The 18,997-nt window shown below is 43.5% G+C and overlaps 1 protein-coding gene across 1 annotated transcript; it reads right to left on the reverse strand.

The window, feature by feature from the left end:
• Positions 1-15,337: 15,337 nt before the first annotated feature.
• LOC146854100 (olfactory receptor 8A1-like) lies at positions 15,338-16,273 on the reverse strand. Its single transcript, XM_085651012.1, has one exon. It carries the CDS (start codon positions 16,271-16,273, stop codon positions 15,338-15,340), a length of 936 nt encoding a protein of 311 aa, XP_085507138.1.
• Between the last annotated feature and the right edge of the window lie 2,724 nt (positions 16,274-18,997).

The following is an 18,997-nucleotide window of genomic DNA, read 5'->3' on the forward strand; positions in this document are numbered from 1 at the left end:
AAAATTAAAAATAATTTTTTGGGGGGACCCCCTAAGCAGGCCTAGGGGGTCAGGGTGTTTCTACCCTGCCCCTTTTTTGCGTTTTGTGCCTTAGTTTTACTGATTTCTTGTGCCTCGGTTCTACCGAGGCACAAGATGGCTGGCAACACTTCCTGGTTTGGAGTGTTGACAGCCAATTAGCATACAGCTCGTGATCGAGAGGGTGCACGGATCCTCCGAGGCCCTAGATATATTTATCTTTTTACTTTTGAATATCTCAGGAGCTACTGAACGGATTTACACCATTTAACCAAAAGGCACAAGTGTGAACCAAGGGCTTCATCTTTGCCCAATTTGGTGTAATTCCGTTCAGCAGTTCGGGCTGTAGCTGCGTCAACAGGTCCAAAGGGAAAATGCATGGGGAAAATGTGTTTTAGAACCCCCCTTTTTTCTCGGCTCCCGCTTGATGAATCACCGTGAAATTTTCAGGATACGAGCGGACTGGAGCTGGCCAAAAGTTTGAAACATTTTGCGAAGATTCGTCAATCGGCGCCAAAGTTATTCCCAATAGAATGTTGCGGATTTCCTATGGAAAATAGGTCCTTACTATATCTACCTACTGGTGACCGCCAGTTGGTAATATATATATATATATATATATATATATATATTCATTGAAAAAACCATAGGTTTCACACACGTTATAGTTAGGAATTAGCATTTAAAAAACCTTGCAAATTCACTTAAAAAACCATAGGTTTCACACATGTTATAGTTAGCTGGACATTTCACTCGTAAAAAACCAATGAAATTCCCCCGTTATAGTTAGTTCAGGCAACTATAACTCACGCGACCGCAATCCACTGCTGATGACGTCAGATATTACATCACTGTATTTAGACACTTATTTACCCATTTATTATTCCATTTACCTTTAGCTATACATATATTACAAATATTTATTTTACAGAAAGACACATATGTCATCAGTGATGTAATATCTGACGTCATCAGCAGTGGATTGCGGTTGCGTAAGTTATAGTTGCCTGAACTAACTATAACGGGGGAATTTCATTGGTTTTTTACGAGTGAAATGTTCAGCTAACTATAACATGTTTGAAACCTATGGTTTTTTAAGTGAATTTGCAAGGTTTTTTAAATGCTAATTCCTAACTATAACGTGTGTGAAACCTATGGTTTTGCAATGAATTTCAAAGGTTTTTTAAATGCTAATTTATGTATGTATTTTTTTTTTTATGAGATTTTAGCCGTGCGCGCACGGTGCGTGCACCTCGCGATTTTTTGGTAAAAAATTAAAATGTTTTTTCTCACCCTTCGGGGTCCTTCAGGGACCCCCTGACAAAGGCTAGGGGGACAGAAACTCTCTACCCTGCCCCCTTTTCACGTTCTTATATGTTTTTTCTTTTTAAGGGTTTAGCACCGTGCGCACACCCCGCGATTTTTTCTTCCCTGCCCCCTTTTCATGTTTTCCACCTTTTTTCCACCCGTTCCTTTTCAGGGCGACAGACAAAATGGCGGCCGACACTTCCTGATTTCGACCGATTCGAATGTTTACTGACATCTAACAACCAATCAGAATTTCGCTTGCGCACGGCACCGGGCGCGCACGGTGCGCGCACGGTGCGCGCTTATAGATATCTATATGCTTTTAAATGCTATTTTCTCCGGAAATACTGAACAGATTTACACCAGACCTGCAAAAGGCACTTCCCTGACCTGAGGACTACCTCTCTGCCAAATTTCAAGTAATTCTGTTCAGCCGTTCGGGCTGTACCTTCGACTAAAGGTCCCTATGGAAAAATGCATGGGGAAAATGTGTTTTGGGACCCCCCTTTCTTTTTTCTCGGCACCCGCTTGACGAATCGCCCCGAGACTTTCAGGGTAGGAGCTGAACGGAGCGCCCCATTAGTTTTGACAATTTCGCGAGGATTCGTCAACCGGCGCCAAAGTTATTCAAAATAGAATTTTGAGATTTCCTATGGAAACACGATCCTAACTATAACTATCTACTGGCGACCGCCAGTAGAAAATATATATATATATATATATATTACCTACTGGCGGTCGCCAGTAGGTAGTTATAGTTAGGACCACGTTTCCATAGGAAATCCGCAACATTCTATTTTGAATAACTTTGGCGCCGGTCGACGAATCCTCGCGAATTTTTCAAAATAGGTGGGGCGCTACGCTCCGCTCCTACCCTGAAAGTCTCGGGCGGATTCGTCAAGCGGGGGCTGAGATAAAAGGGGGGTCCCAAAACGCGTTTTTCCCATGCATTTTTCCATAGGACCTTTAGACAGGGCTACAGCCCGAACGGCTGAACAGAATTTAATGAAATTTGGCAGAGAGGTAGTCCCCAGGTCAAGGAAGTGCCTTTTGTAGGTTTGGTGTAAATCTGTTCAGTAGATTCTGAGAAAATAGCCTTTAAATCAATATATATATCTGTGGCAGCTTACGGTGCGCTTACCGTGCGCTTACCGTAAGCTTACCGTACGCGTACGGTGGCGTGCGCGAGCGCGATTCTGATTGGCTCTTAGTTCTTAGTAAACATTCGAATCGGTCGAAACCAGGAAGCGGCGGCCGCCATTTTCTCTCTCGCTTCCTGAGTAGGGCAGCAAAAACCAACCCCAAAAATGTGTAAAGAGGCAGTTTAATGAGATCCTAACCACCCAGCATTGATACAGGGGTCCCCAAACCACCCCCAAGCCCAAAAAAAAAAATATTTTTTTTTTCGGAAAATCGCCGATTACGCTTACCGTACGCGCACGGTAAAAAATAGTAAAAAAAAAAATTATCCACATTCTCCCCACCCCGTGTGCAAATGGTGCCCGAAGGGCACCATTTGTGCATGGCTTATCATAGGTAGGAAGTTAACAAAGAATACATTTCACAAAGATGCGCAAAATATGTCCCCCATGTGCGCACGGTGCGCGAAGCGCATCGTGCGTACATGGCCCATCCCGCTTAACGTGGGCACATGGTGTGCGCAGCGCACCGCGTGACCACTGTGCGTGCACGGCACTAACTGCGTAAAGTGGGCGCGCGGTGCGCGAAGCGCACCGTGCGCGCACGGAAGGAACTGCGTTAACTGGGCGCGCACGCCACGAATGGCGTAAAGTAACTTAGCATTTAAAAAACCTTGCAAATTCACTGAAAAAACCATAGGTTTCACACATGTTATAGTTAGCTGGACATTTTACTGATAAAAAACCAATGAAATTCCCCCGTTATAGTTACTGCAGGCAACTATAACTCACGCGACCGCAATCTTCTGCTGATGACATATTTGTCTTTATGAAAAAAAAATATTTGTAATATATGTAAAGCTAAAATTTAATGGAAGAAGACATGGGCAAATAAGTGTCTAAATACAGTATTAGCATCAGCAGAGGATTGCGGTCGCGTGAGTTATAGTTGCCTGCAGTAACTATAACGGGGGAATTTCATTGGTTTTTTATCAGTAAAATGTCCAGCTAACTATAACATGTGTGAAACCTATGGTTTTTTCAGTGAATATATATATATATATATCCAACAGGTGACCTCCTCCTCCAACTACGGTCACAAAACGAGGCGCACACTGGCAACGTAGTTATTTAAATTTAATCACCACACACGAACATGGACAGACGCGTTTCGGCTGCACGCCTTCCTCAATGTCACATTATGGTTTCAAACAAATTATTTATATATACAAACGAACAGTGTTCGTTAAACAATAAAGAGAGAGAGAGGACTGGTAGTTCATGAACATAGAAAAAGGGGTCATTGCTAACACTGCTCAGTGATTGAGGTGGCCATGATGAAATGTCCGAAAAGGTCTTAAATGTATGTAAAATTCTTTAAATGTCAAATCAGATAATTCATTATTCATATTTCATAATGCATTATTTCCAAATATCTAACAAACCAAATAATTGAAATTCATTCATAATTTTTGTTCGCACATTGCACAATTCATGACATCTATAATCAAACCCACAATGGGTGTCGTGCCTCAATTGATTTTGCCCTGAATGGGCTTTTACCCACCAAACAAAAATACTTTCCGTTTTCTCTTCCTTAATCATTATTCAATGTGGACCCAGAGCTCTTCCTCATTATTTAACCCTTTCGGGGTCTTGGTTTGCATTTCTACAATGTATCGCGACTCAAGCTTCCTTAGATTTTTAGTTCTATTCCCCCCTCTTTCGTTCTTGGGGACACGGTCTAGACAGAAAAATCGTAATAAGTTGGCATTTGACTCATGTTTCTCCTCGAAGTGCCGTGCAACCGGATATGCTGCATCTCGATTCTTAATGGCACGCATATGCTCTAAAATTCTTTTTTTAGTGGGATGAATCGTGCGTCCTACATATCTCCTGTTGCACGGGCACTGCAAACAATACAACGTATAATCAGAATTGCAATTCATGAGTTTACTGATCTTTCGTCTAGTCTTCCTTCCTGGTATGCTATAATCTTTTACTTTGGAGCTATTTTTACATGCCTTGCAGTTTATGCATGAAAAAAATCCCCTAATCAGATCCTTTTTCTTAGGTGCTTTGGAAAAGTTGCTCCTCACTAGCTGGTCTCTCAGTACTGGTCCTCTCCTGTAAGTTATTATTGGGTCTGTGGAATGATGGATCCTATTATATGATCTGATTTAAGTATCTTCCAATTTCTTCTGAAGATTTGAAAGACTTCTGTAGATCCTGTTGTGTACTCAGTTATCATCCTCACCTTCCCCTAGGGTTCTAAACTTGAAGTTTCCTTCCCCCCCATTTCCAACAGGAGGTCCTTCCTTTCTACCTCTCTGATCTTTCTCTTAGCATTGATGAGGGTCTCTTTCCTGTATACTCTCTTAAGGAACATATTGTAGGCATTGCTGCTCTCTTTGTTAAAATCCTCATCAAGTGAGCAGGTCCGGCTTAATCTTATGAGTTCCCCATATGGTACTCCACTAATCACATTCTTAGGATGGAAACTATTCGCGTGTAACACGCTGTTTCCCGCAGTGGGCTTCCTATATAGATTGGTCTCTAACTTGTTCTCTTTTACATATACCATCAGGTCAAGATAGGGTACATTGGTTTGACTCATACATTCAGTAAACCTCGAGTTCATGTCATTTTTGTTGAGTTCTGCTATATACATAGTGGCCTCTTCCATCGACCCTCTCCAAATAATGAAGAGGTCGTCGATTTATCGAGACCAAAGAACCACTTTTTCCAGCCAAATTTAATTATTGCCTGCCCAGGCCACGTGCTTCTCCCACCAGCCAACGAATAAATTCGCATAGCTGGGGGTGAAGCACGTGCCCATCAGGGTACCCTGTTGTTGGTGATACATCTCTCCTGAAAATAGAAAAAAGTTATTGTAGAGACAGTATGTGATCAATTCTTTCAACATGATATTATGTTCATAAAATTTCATATTTCTCTTTTTTAGAAAGAACTCTACTGCTTCGAGTCCCTTCTGATGTTGCATGCTCGTATATAGACTCGTTATATCGAGAGTTACTAGTAGCATGTCCGGTTCCCAATCGATATTAGCAATAATTCTCAAAAAGTCTTTTGTATCCCTTACATAAGAGCTAAGATCAGTTACCAATGGCTTTAGAAAACAGTCAATATATATTGAAGTATTTTCTAATAGGCTGTTTTTTGAAGAAACAATAGGTCTCCCTGGTGGATTTACAGTACTCTTGTGCACTTTAGGGAGAAAATAAAATGTCGGTAATTCAGGTGATTCACAACTAATGAGTTTAAAACATACCCTTGTCCCTCCACTTCTTGGCAAGTTGATGAACATTTTGTATGCTTTTTTCGTATGTCATAAAGGTCGAGATTTCATAACAGCTTGTGTCCGAGAGTAATCTTCTTGCTTCCTTGAGATAGAATGGTTTGTCCATTGACATCACATTTCCCCCCTTGTCCAAGGGTTTGATTATTAGATTACTCTCTTCACTCAAATTCATTATCAATTTTCTTTGATGACTTGTTAGATTCTCCTTGGTCAGGTTAGGACCCTTGGCTTGTAGTTTCTTCAGGTCCTCAATTACCAGTTCATGAAAAGTGTCTATTGCATCATGGGATGACTGCGGAATAAAACATGATTTTCTTCTTAGGGTGCTCATAGCGCCTTTCTGTGTGATCCCCGTCTCTTCCAGAAAGTCTATGGTCTCGCTCGGATCATCCTGACTACTGCTGATTCCTGTTTGTAATTCCCTCATAGCCTGAAGGGCACTTAGTTCCATTCCTGTGATTGAATCACTTTCTTCCATAGTGATGATATCTGTTTCCTTACTCTTCTGTGGATGCAACATATGTATTTACAACAGTTTCAATTTGTGTATGAATTTGTATAGATCTATACGCACATTAGTATATTCAAATTGCGTTGTCGGACAAAAACTGAGACCCAGCTCTAAAATTTTCTTTTCTTCTTGAGTGATTTGCCTGCTGGAAAGATTGATCACTGTGTGCTTCTCTGGTCTTATTTCTAATTCCATTTCCCTCCCCCCGCGCTTGCTCCTTGTTCTCTGTCCAATTGGTGAAATATCTCTTGCCTTTCCTTCCCCTTCGTGTTTTTCGTTCCTTCTTTCCGGGGGGTGGGTTCTTGCTGGTGGGCGTTGTCTTGCTTCCCTCATTAACTGATACTCGTGAAAAAAAGTTGTTGTGGACGCAGTTTCATTGGTCTTTTTTCTTATTACTTGTTCGCCTTCCGAACATGTCAAGGTGTATTGAACTATGAGTGGGTGTATGAGTGTGTGGATTGATGATTTAGTAGGTGCGTGACTGACTGTATAAGTGACTGATTAAACATGTCTTACTGAATACATGGGTTATGTCTGTATCAGTCTGTCAGCTACATGGGTTGGTGAGTAGCTAGATGAGTGTCTATATTGGTTATTGATTGGTTGTCTGAGTATCTGTATGGGTGCCTAATTGTCTGTGTGGGTGGGTGGGGGATGTTTGACTCTGTGCATAGATTTGTGAGTGGGTAATTCACTGGGTGTATGGGTTCAATGCACATCTCAGTTATATATATGTGAGTAACTACATATGTGAAAGGCAGTATATATGAGTGTTGGAGTATATAAATCACTATATGTGATTGAATGATTGTGAGAGTGACTATTTGGATGAGTGTTTGCTTGTGTCAGTGATTGTTTAAGAGAGTAAGTATGTGTTAGTATCTGTATGAATAAGTGGATGAGTGGGAATGTGTGAGTGTCTGTAGAGTGTCTGTAGAGGTGTATGAGTGCAAATTATAGTGCTGTATAGATAAGTGACTGCATGTATGAGTGACTATATGGTTGAATGAGTGGACTTATGTGTAGACCTAGGAATCAGTGAGTGAGTATGTTGTAACTGGTATTGGTGTGTCTATGGTTTCGAAAATGGTAGTCTGTATTTTAGAGTGGGTGTATCAAATGTTATATTAGGGTGTGAGGAGGTGCATCAGGTTATCACGTGGATGATGGCATCAGTGATGTCATCAGTGATGTCATTTGAGATGTCATCAGTGATGTTACTGACCATGTCATGAATGATGTAATATGTGTCGTAATCAGCAGTGCATTGTCAGGGCACGAGTTATAGTTAGCTCAACTAACTATAAAGGTCAAATTTATCTGGTTTTGTATGAGTGAAATGTCCAACTAACTATAACGTCCCTGAAACCTATGGTTTATTCCATGAATTTGTATGGTTTTTTAAATGCTAATTTCTAACTATAAGGTCCTTGAAACCTTTGTTTTTTTAGTGAATTTCAAAGGTTTTTTAAATGATAATTTCTAACTACAATATCCCTGAAACCTATGTTTTTTTCAGTAAATTTCTAAGGTTTTTTAAATGCTAATTTCTAACTATGCCTACAGAGGTAGGACATGTGAAGAACGAGGAAGAAAGGCACAGAAAGAAGCAAGAGAAATGCAGAAAGAGGCAACAGAAGTCCAGAAAGATGAAGAAAAGTGCAGAAAGATGTACGAGATATGCAGAAGGGACTAACAGAGGTGCAGAAAGAGGCCTTGTTCCAAAGTCATCCTGTGACCCCAACTTTTTGCTGACTAGGTACTGGTGGTAACTGCCTCTGCCTAACCAGGACCGGAGCCAGTGCTATGCTGAAAGACACTTAGAATACAGTGAACACACCTACATACACTATGGTACCATATGGGTTGGGGTATCCCTGTGCTTGGCATGACCTCCCCTGTAAGACCCTAGTACATAAAATGGCAGGGTAATTAAAACTACCTCTAACTCAGAGGTGCAGAAAGAGGCAAGAGAGGTGCATAACCAGGCAGAAATGGTGCAGAAACAGGGAACCGGTGTGCAGAAAGAGGCAAGTGAGGTGCAGAAAAAAGTGAGAGCAATGCAGAAAGAACCAACAGAGGTGCAAAAGGAGGCAAGAGGGGTGCAGAACAAGATAGGAGGGGGCACAAAGAGGCAAGAGTGTTAAAGAAAGAGGCAGAGGGGTGCAGAAAGAAGGAAGAGAAGTGCAGAAAGAGGCAAGAGAATTGCTGAAAGAAGCAACAGAGGTGTAGAAAGAAGCAAGAGAAGTGCAGAAAGAGGCAAGTGAGGTGCAGAAAAATGCAAGAGCAGTGCAGAAAGAACCACAGAGGTGCTAAAATAGTTGTGAAGGGTGCAGAAAGAGCTAGAGAACTGCAGAAAGAGGCAACAGAGGTACAGAAAGAGGGTAGAGAGGTACAGAAGCAGGCAGGAAAGATGCAGAAACAGGGAACAGGGGTACAGAAAGAAGAGAGAATAGAGGTGCAGAAAGAGAAAAGAGGGGTGAAGAAAGAGGCAAGAGGTCTGTAGAAAAAAGCAACAAAGGTGCAGAGAGATTCAAGAGAGGTGCAGAAAGAGGCAATAGAAGTGCAGAAAGAAGCAACAGAGGTACAGAAAGAGGCAAGAGGAGAGCAGAAGGAAGGAGGAGAAATGCAGAAAGAAGCAACAGATGTGCTGAAAGAGGAACAAAAGGTGGAGAAAGAGGCAAGAAAAATACAGAAAGAAGCAACAGAGGTGCAAAAGGAGGCATGAGGGGTGCTGAAAGAAGGAAGAGAATTGCAGAAAGAAGCAACAGAGGTTCTGAAAGAGGCACAAAGTGTACAGAAAGAGGCAAGAGTGCTGCAGAAAGAAGCAAATGAGGTGTAGAAAGAGGCAAGAGAGTTGCACAAATAGGAAAGAGGGGTGCAGAAAGAGGCAAGAGAGTTGGACAAATAAGGAAAAGGGGTGCAGTAAGAGGAAGGAGGGGTGCAGAAAGAAGCTACAGAGGTGCCAAGTGAAGTGCAGAAAGAGGCAACAGAGGTGCAGAAAGACGCAAGAGAGGTGCAGAAACAAACAAGAGAAGTATAGAAAGAGGCAAGAGAATTGTGTAAAGAAGCAAAAGAGGTGCTCAAAGAGAAGTGCAGAAAGAATCAGCAGAGGTGCAAAAGGAGGCATAATGGTCCAGAAAGAAGGAAGAGAAGTGCAGAAAGAAGCAACAGAGGTGTTGGAAGAGGTACAACGGGTACAAAAAGAGGCAAGAGTGCTGCAGAAAGAAGGAGGAGAGGTGTAGAAAGAGGCAAGAGAGTTACACAAAATAGGGAAGAGCGGTGCAGAAAAAGGCAGGAGGGGTGCAGAAAGAGGCAAGAGAGGTACAGAAAGAAGCAAGAGCAGTGCAGAAAGAACCAACAGAGGTGCAAAAAAGGTAAGAGAGGTGCAATAAGAGGTAGGAGGGGTGTACAAAGAGGCAAGAGAGGTACAGAAATAGGCAGGAGTCATGCAAAAAGAAGGAAGAGAAGTGCAGAAAGAGGCAAGAGAATTGCTGAAAGAAGCAGCAGAGGTGTAGAAAGAAGCAAGAGCAGTGCAGGAAGAGGCACGTGAGGTACAGAAAAAAGCAAGAGCAGTGCAGAAAGAAAGAACCAACAGAGGTGCAAAAAGAGACAAAGGGGGTGCAGAAAAAGGTAGGAGTGGTGAACAAAGAGGCAAGAGAGGTACAGAAAGAGGCAGGGGGCGGTGCAGAAAGAAGGAAGAAAAGTACAGAAAGAGTCAAGAGAATTATTGAAAGAAGCAACCGAGGTGTAGAAAAAAGCAAGAGAAGTGCAGAAAGAGGCAAGTGAGGTGCAGAAAGAAGCAAGAGCAGTGCAGAAAGAACCAACAGAGGTGCTGAAAGAGATAAGTGAGGTGCAGAAAGAAGCAAGAGATCTGCAGAAAACAGCAACAGAGGTGCTGAAAGAGGCAAGTGAGGTGCAGAAAGAAGCTAGAGAGGTGCAGAAAGAAGGAAGAGAAGTGCAGAAAGAAGTAACAGAGGTGCAGAAAGCAGAAAAAAGGGTGCAGAAAGACATAAGAGGGATACAGAAAAAGGCAAGAGAGTTGCAGAATGAGGGAAGAAGGGTGCAGAAAGAGGCAAGAGGGGGACAGAATGAAGCAAATGAGGTGCAGAAAGAGGCAACAGATGTGCAAAAAGAAGGAAGAGAGGTGCAGAAAGTAGAAGAGATTTGCACAAAGAGGCAAGAGAGGCACAGAAGAAAGCAAGAGTGACTTGCACACCATTAGTACCAATTTAATACACACATTTAGCAGTAGGTAACCCTTCTAGGTTTGCAAAGGGCCTTCCACCACGCTGTAACACTTGTCGCTGCATTTTTGGTAACGTTTGAGCCGTTTGAGCTAGAAACAAGGCTTTTTTTCTTCAAATCTGCAGATTAGGGAGCAGATGATGAATTGTATGGCTAATTCAGAAAATGTATAATTGTGCAAAAGTCGGTGTAGCCAAACAGTCATATAATTCCAGTGGCCCTGCGCATACATCTGACTAGGTCCACAAGCGCTCCTCAGTGATTCCTTCTTTTTTTGTCTCACTGAGGTCATAGTTGAGCTTCTATGGAAACGAGGAAGACTAAACCTGAGGTTACCACTCCACAACACAGACTAACATACCACATAATTATTCTCCATAACACATAATCCCACTCTACACAATTCCTATACACTAAATACCACATACTTTCTATCCACATAATTTCACTGCACAACATATCACATAATTCCACTACATACAACGTACATCCACTCCACTCCAAAAAACATTACTAACAAACTTTTACATTTACAATGCCAATAGCTCTGACTCTCGCAAATGCGAAACATATTACAATGCAAACACTTCTTTAACTAGTAGTCGCTTTTTGCAGAGTGGTGGAGAAAGGATGCTGGGCCTCTGACCAGCGCTCAGGAATTCCACTGCGTAGGATTTGCACCAGAAGGGCATCTTGGCCCCCAAAGTCCCTCAGGAGTAAAGTGGACTTCATCCCCCATCCCGTAGTCTGCCAGGAGGTGTGTTTGCATAGTGGTGGAGAAAGGGGGCATGGACTCCGAAGACGTCTTAGCAATCCTACTGTGTGGGACTTACTGGAGGTAACAAGATGGGTACATGACCCCCAAGGACATGCTTGGGGGCCAACTGCCCCTCCTATTACCACCAGTAAGTCCCACACAGCAGAATTGCTAAATTCTCATCACAGGCCACGCCCCCTTTGCCCACCACTCTGCAAACGTGCTCCCTGGTGCAATCTTTGATGAGGATTGAAGTCCCCTTCACTGTTGGGGGTACTTGGGGCCAACTAGCCTACCTCTTACCTTCAGTAAGCCACACACAGTGGGATTGCTGAGAGGTAGACACAGCCTACGCCCCCTTTCTTCACCACCCGCAAACGTGCCTCCTGGCACATTCTAATTTGGGGGATTAAGTTCCCTTTCCTCCTGAGGATCCCTAGGGGCCAACTAGTTCTCCTGTTACCTCCAGTAAGCCCAGGACCTCATCGCCCCACCAGCAGTGCGCCAAGAGGCGCGTTTGCAGAGTGGTGTAAAAAAGGGCATGGCCTAGGACCTCCTCACTGCAATCTAGCTGAGTGGAGCTCGTTGGCCCCCAGGGACCCTCAGTATTCAAGGGGACTTATTTCCCCAACTTAGAACTCGCTAAGGGGCGTGTTTGCAGAATCAGGCAGGGAGGGGGTGGAGCCTCTGGTTAGTTGCCACTTTCTTTTTTTTATATATATTTTTAGAAGGAGGACTGTGTCTTTTAGTTTTTTGGGGGCCCTGTGGGCCCTAATCCCCAGGCCTTAACCTTTAAAAAAAAATTAATTAAAAAACGGGAAGGGGGCCGCGCGATCCCCCTCTCTAGGCCAATTTCGGCCCCGGGGCCCCATCCCCCGGGGCATGGCCTCCTTTTTTTAAATATAGTAATAGGGAAGGAGGGCCGCATAGCCCCCCTTCCCCGGGCCTCTTTTGCCCCCAGAGAAGCCATCCCCGGGGCATGGCCTCTTTTTTAAAAAAAATATTTTTGGGGAGGTGGGCCACGTGGCCCCTTTTTCCTATGCCACTATTGGCCCTGGGGACCCCATCTCCCAGCGCTGGCCTTTAAAAAAAATAAAATAAAGGGGAGGGGGGCCAAGTGGACCCCCTCCCAGGCCACTTCTGGCCCCGGGGACCCCATCCCCTGGGGCCTGGCCTGTGTTGGGGACCGTGAGGGGAGACCCAATGCCACCACCGTCCCAGCTGGCTCCCCATCTCCTGCGGGAGCCGGCATTGCTTTTGGGCAAGGGAAGCTGCGGACATGCAGCTCCCCTTGTTCAAAAGCAATCTGCTTTGATTTTTGGAAGAGAGAGCAGGTTTCCTGCTCTTGCTTCCAAAAAGCAAAGCAGGGTTTGCTATGGCAGGGCGGGAGCCGTGCTCCTACCCTGCCAAAGCAAAGATCAATGTCCCGGGGGTGGCCATCCTGGAACATTGTAGGAGCCGGCCATGGGGGGTGGCGGTCCCATGGGCCATAAAGTGCTCCACGAGGGGGGCCGCACGGCCCCCATCCAACATCTAAATAGCCCCAGGGAGGTGGCGGTCCCCGGGGCCCCACAACGGACCCCCGTATTTACATATTCGATGCCCCGGGGAGGTTGTGGTCCCCGGGGCAGTTTGGGGGCTTGAGACCCCCACAATAATTATTAGTTATAGCCCCAGGGAGGTGGCGGTCCCCGGGGCTTGGTGAGCCCCCACCCAATTTTAATTAAATCCCCAGGGTGGTGGTAGTGCCTGGGTCTTGGGGGGCCCACTAGGCCCCCCTGCCCTTATTTAATTAAAGCCCCAGGAGGCCACATGCCCCCTGCGCATACATTTTAAAGCCCCATGGAGGTGACGGTCCCTTGGGCTGTGGGGGCCCCCACGGGCCCCACACCATAATTTAGAATTGCCCCTGGCCCACCTGGGGGCTTTTTAACAAACGAAGCGCGGGATTCCACGCTTCGTTTAAAAAAAAATATTTTCGGCTGGAGTTGCGCACCCAGCATTAATTCGGCCGAAAGTATAAAAAATATGCTTTTTTTTGGGCCTCGGGGTCCTTGTGGGACCCCTGAGCAGGCCTAGGGGGGCAGGAGGTATCTACCCCGCACCCTTTTCTTGTTTTTAACCTTTTTTTACCTTTTTCTTGTGACTCCCTTACCGAGTCACATGAGGGCTGCCAACACTTCCTGGTTTGGAGTGTTGGCAGCCAATTAGAATAAAGCATGTGCTTGGGAGGAGTCGCGACTCCTCCTCGGTGCTCAGATATATACATTTTAATTTTTTGAATTTCTCAGCAACTATTGAATGGATTGACACCATTTTAAAAAAAGCACGCTTTCTAGTACAAGACCTACATTTTTGCCAAATTTGGTGTAATTCCGTTCAGCAGTTCGAGCTGTAGCCTATTTCAAAATTCCTATAGAAATTAACGTGGAGAAAACATGTTTTGGGACCCCTCTTTTTTCTTGCCCCCGCTTGATGAATTGCCCCCAAACTTTCAAAACAGGAGCTGACCTGAGCGAACCATTAGTTTTGAAAATTTCACTAAGATTCGTCAAATGGCGCCAAAGATATTGGCAAATCAAAAAACGATTTTCCAATGGATAATAGGTCCTAACTATAAGTACCTACTGGCGACCGCCAATAGGATGGATGGATAGATAGAGAGATAGATAGATAGATAGATAGATAGATAGATAGATAGATAGATAGATAGATAGATAGATAGATAGATAGATAGATAGATAGATAGATAGATAGATAGATAGATAGATAGATAGATAGATAGATAGATAGATAGATAGATAGATAGATAGATAGATAGATAGATAGATAGATAGATAGATGTGCAAAGTTCTTCTATTTAAACACATTTGTTTGACTGCACCTCTTCATGTATGAGCTGAACTTCCATGTATCCAGATGAAAAAGTTAACAATTGCATATTCAGACCATCTCCATAAGCTCAGTGCTTCTCTTTCGACCAGTTCTTAAATCCAGATGGCTCACTAATTTCCTCTTGTGTTTCCTCTGGGTATATTGGTCACAGGTTATTTACAGCGCCAGCAATATTTACATTTCTCCCCTATAAACACACTTAATATCTCTAAAATAGGATATGTTGTCAACTCCATTGCCCGTTCCTTTGCTCAACACAAAACCATAATCGTCACGGGCCTCATCGGCACTGTCTTGAATAGCATTGGTGTCCGTGGTTGACGTTTCATTGAAGTCTTTGCTTTCTATGCTGCAATTGTTAACTTTTTCCTCTGGATACAGAGAAGATCTGCTTAAACATGTAGCGGTGCAGTCAAACAAATGTGTATCAGTAGAAGAACACAAACTCCCATAATGCACCTTACCTACTTTGTATAAATAACAAGCAAAGAAGGACTCATCACAGGAAAACCATACCACTTTGAGAAAGACTGTGTAGTCAGAATTGCGTCAGTGGCAGTTGATGAGCATATGGATGTCAAATAAAGAAATATCAGAGCATCCGTCGGAGTGCGAAATCAAATTCTTGCAATACAATTAATGTTGGGATTCGTTTTACCCCAAAACGCCTGCACCAGCAGATAGTTGTGCGCTACCTTCAAGATCGTTTCATGTGTTAATACATATATATATGTATTTTCAGACCACTGCACACATTTTGCTCGCTCACACTCCTTCCAGGAAAAACGCCTTGATCACAGTTTACGCCGAAACGCGTTGGGTTTTCCGGCTTGGTACCGCAAATAAAGAACTGTTTCCAAGCACCTGGACTTCGCAAAGTATCTTTTTCCTGGAAGGAGTGTACGCACGCAAAATGTGTGCAGTGGTCTGAAAGTTTACGAGGTTACCTCGAACCTCGGCGTGCACCGCTGCGTGGTGTCCCAGCAAAATCGAGGAGGTGGCAAGGTACATATATATATATAAAATCTGTGTCTTTAAATACATCATATTTATCATTACTTTTTCTGTTATTGTGCAGGGGACTTTTAATTAAAATAATTGCTGATTGATCAGTGAGTACAGTGCAACATTTGCATTTCTCAACCGGTCGTCACTTTTCTCACAATGATGGTCCTCAGTGCTTCCTTTACACCCTTGTTCCGCAGGCTGTAGATTAAGGGATTCAGCATGGGGATCACTGTTGTGTAGAAGAGGTTAACAGCCTTGTCTTGCTCCAGGGAATAGCTGGATGAGGGACGGAGATAAGTGAAGAGGAGGGTCCCAAAAAACAAGGCCACACTTGTAAAGTGAGACATGCATGTGGAGATAACTCGGCGTCTCCCCTCTGAGGAGTGCATCTGGAGGATGGTTGAGATAATCAAAGCATAAGAGAAGAGAATTACAGGAAGTGAAACTGCTGCAAAGAATCCAGCACATATAAACAATACCACCTCATTGATGAAAGTGCCTGTGCATGACATCTTGAGCAATGGAGGAATGTCACAACAGAAATGATGAATTTCCCATTGACAAAAGGATAGTCTGAAAGTAAACCCTGTCTCTATCATTGAGTGCACACATGCTGCGGTATATACTACAGTCATCAGCCAGAAGCAACACGTCTTGGTCATGATAATTGCATAGTGAAGTGGCTGACATACAGCAACATAGCGGTCATAAGCCATAACTGTCAGTAGTAATATCTCTGTGGTGGTACAGACGCAAAAAAAGAAAAACTGCAGCACACACCCGGTGATCGAAATCCTCTTCCTCTTGCAAAGCAGGTCAACCAGCATTTTAGGGGCAATGTCAGAGGAGTTCAATAGATCCACAAATGACAGGTGGCTAAGAAAGAAGTACATGGGTGTGTGCAAGCTGGGAGCCATTTTGATTAATGTAATTATGCCAATATTGCCTAGCACTGTGCTGATATAAACCAGTGAAAACAATGTAAAAAGAGGGACTTTCAGCACAGGGTTATCCGTCAGTCCTAAGAGAGTGAATTCTTTGTGCAAGGTTCTATTTCTGGCTTCCATATTGCAATATATTATGTCCTGGAAAAGGATGACAGTGGGTTAGAAATAGAAGAGCAATACATTATTTGAGTACTTAGATATTATTCTGCTATCATATTACTCCTTGTGAAGTATTTCCCCTCCCTCGGATTCTTCCCCTCTCTCCGGTGACCCATCTAACTAGCCTTGTCTGGACTGCATGTTTAATGCATGGGCCTTACAGTCTCTGAAGTGGGGAAGCAATAAGGAATTTAACTACAAACCTATTTTGCTTATGTGAAACAGAAGATCTGGAGCAAATGTTTTACAGACACCCAACTGTTTTAGATCTTCTATGGTGAACTGATGAATCCTAGGCTTTCAACAAACACTACTTTTTCCAAGCTAGTTTTAAGAAAAACCGTAGATTTTAGATGTCATTTTTCAATGTTATATTTCGCCATTCCACACATACAAAATTACAAATTAGGATGCAAGTAGGAATGGTAAATAAAACATCAAATGCATATGTTACAAAGCGCAGTATATACATGGTACGTTTTGGAAAATAGAAGTATAGTTTTTTAAATTCTGCCCTGTGTCAATGAAGGAGTTACATTTCCTCAAAACAAAACCATATAGTTGTTGGTTGCTTAAAGGAATGACCACATAGTTTAGTCACCAGAGACTGTGGTTGGGCCGTAGGAAGAAAGGAAGGCAGGTAATCCAAAGCTCTGTTGTCTTACATGAATAAAAGGGTCCCATGAGGCCAGGTCACATGTATCTGTGGTAATCTGGGCCTCATCCACTCAGTCTCTTGTGGCTGCTCTCCCCCTCCACCAATTGTTTCCCGAGACAGTGTTTGTATAGCAGCATGGATGTATAGATTCCTTTAAGGAACTTGGGTTGCTTAAAAAAATGCCATTCTTGGGCATGCAGTCAGGCAAAAGACATATACACATGACAACCTGTCTAATTATGGGTCATGTCTATCTACGACCTCCCGTGATGGAAGATTTTGCAATGTGGCCTTTTAATACATAAGTAACATCACAAATTCAGAGAAATGTTGTAAAAAGTTGCCATGCGTTTTGCAGCCTCTTTTTGCCACCTGTCTTAGTACATCTGTCCTAAGGATTTAGGAGGAATCATAAGAAAAGGAGTTGGGAGAGTACTGGTAGTGGATGCTCCAGAAACAGGTTAGTGTTCATAATTTGAGATCACAGGATCATCTAGTGTCTTACAATTAATAGACTATCAGTCTAGATTTGAGGAGCAGTGAGAAGTAGGCGAATTAAATTAAAATTGTTTTTTCTTCTTTTAGTGCCTCAGCAACTGTGACAACAATTTGTCTCCTAATATTTCATCCTCCAGTCCAATACGTATGCCACTGAACACTTTGCCTTCATTTATTCACATCAATACACCATTTTACCTTTTTCTTAAAAAGGACAACGCAGATAGCACTAACAGCAGACACAAAATCACTCACACCATCACCACAATCTGTTCACTGCCTCGAAGGCACCGGCCGCCCGATCACAATGCTGGCATCAGCCAGCCTTTCCATGGCGGTGGAACTGCCATATAAAGGCTCGCAGAGGTTGGATTCTGGGGGCCGGTTGCGTGTGCCTACCACGTTGGGCGTGGAAATGCACAACATGGCCATTCAACACTGCGGCGGGTGCTGCAGCCAGCAGCACCCGCCGCAATGTTAAATTGCTGGATGCGACCACCACGGTCGCATCGTGATCAGGGGTGCGGGACCGCCGCATTACAGGCGGGCGGTCACGGTCCCACTACAATGGTGTGCGGACTCAAGTCCACCTGCCATCATAATTGGCCCCATAGTACCCATCTGCGTACCATGTAGTCATTAGGCAAATGCATCTCCTAAGCCCCACACCTCTTGTCACACTCAGCTGTACTCTTACATCGATTCATATCCATTTTCTTACATGCCCTTCTAAACTCAAACCCATTTCACTCATCAACACCTAGCTAAACATCAACATGCGTCACTTCCTTGCATCACGTGTCACTTCCTTGTGAGTTGTAGAAGACATTTTTCTTGTGCAATCATTCTAAATACTTAGGCACCCTCGCTACAACCTAATATCAAGTTCACGCGGTCCCAGATTACAAATATCTCTGCTGAATTCTGTGAAAATAGCTAACTTGCATTGCTACCCTTGAATACCAGATAGATTATTCATATATGCTCACTTTCATTCTCCAAAACACTGTCATTGCCCATGGCGAATCACTAAAATATTGAGTGACAAAATATCGTGTTCCCAACATATCGGGACATAAATATCGATGTCAGAAATATCAACATCCTATCTTCATAATGGTAAGTACTAAAATATGGGAAACAATATATAGGTGCCGATTCCGATCCTGTAAAACCCGGGTACAAATGGTCGTAAGGAGCGTTTTCTCCGTCCGACTCGTACCCGGGAAAAACACCTTATAAATACGCAAGTACGATTCGCACAGAAATACCATTTCCGTACGAGTCGTACAAAAGACCGACCACTCCACTCCAGCAAGTGCAACAGTAGGGAAAATGTTAGATAGCGGAGGGATAAAAATTACTATTCTCGCTCCAGCAAGTGCAACAGTAGGGAAAGTGTTGGAAAGTGGAGGCATAAAACCCACTCCAGCAAGTGCAACAGTAGGGAAATTGTTGGATAGCGGAGGGGATAAAATTACCATTCCCACTCCAGAGAGTGCAACAGTAGGGAAAATGTTGGATAGGGG

This window comes from Triturus cristatus, chromosome 4_1 (assembly GCF_964204655.1).
Source record: "Triturus cristatus chromosome 4_1, aTriCri1.1, whole genome shotgun sequence".
Classification (NCBI taxonomy): domain Eukaryota; kingdom Metazoa; phylum Chordata; class Amphibia; order Caudata; family Salamandridae; genus Triturus; species Triturus cristatus.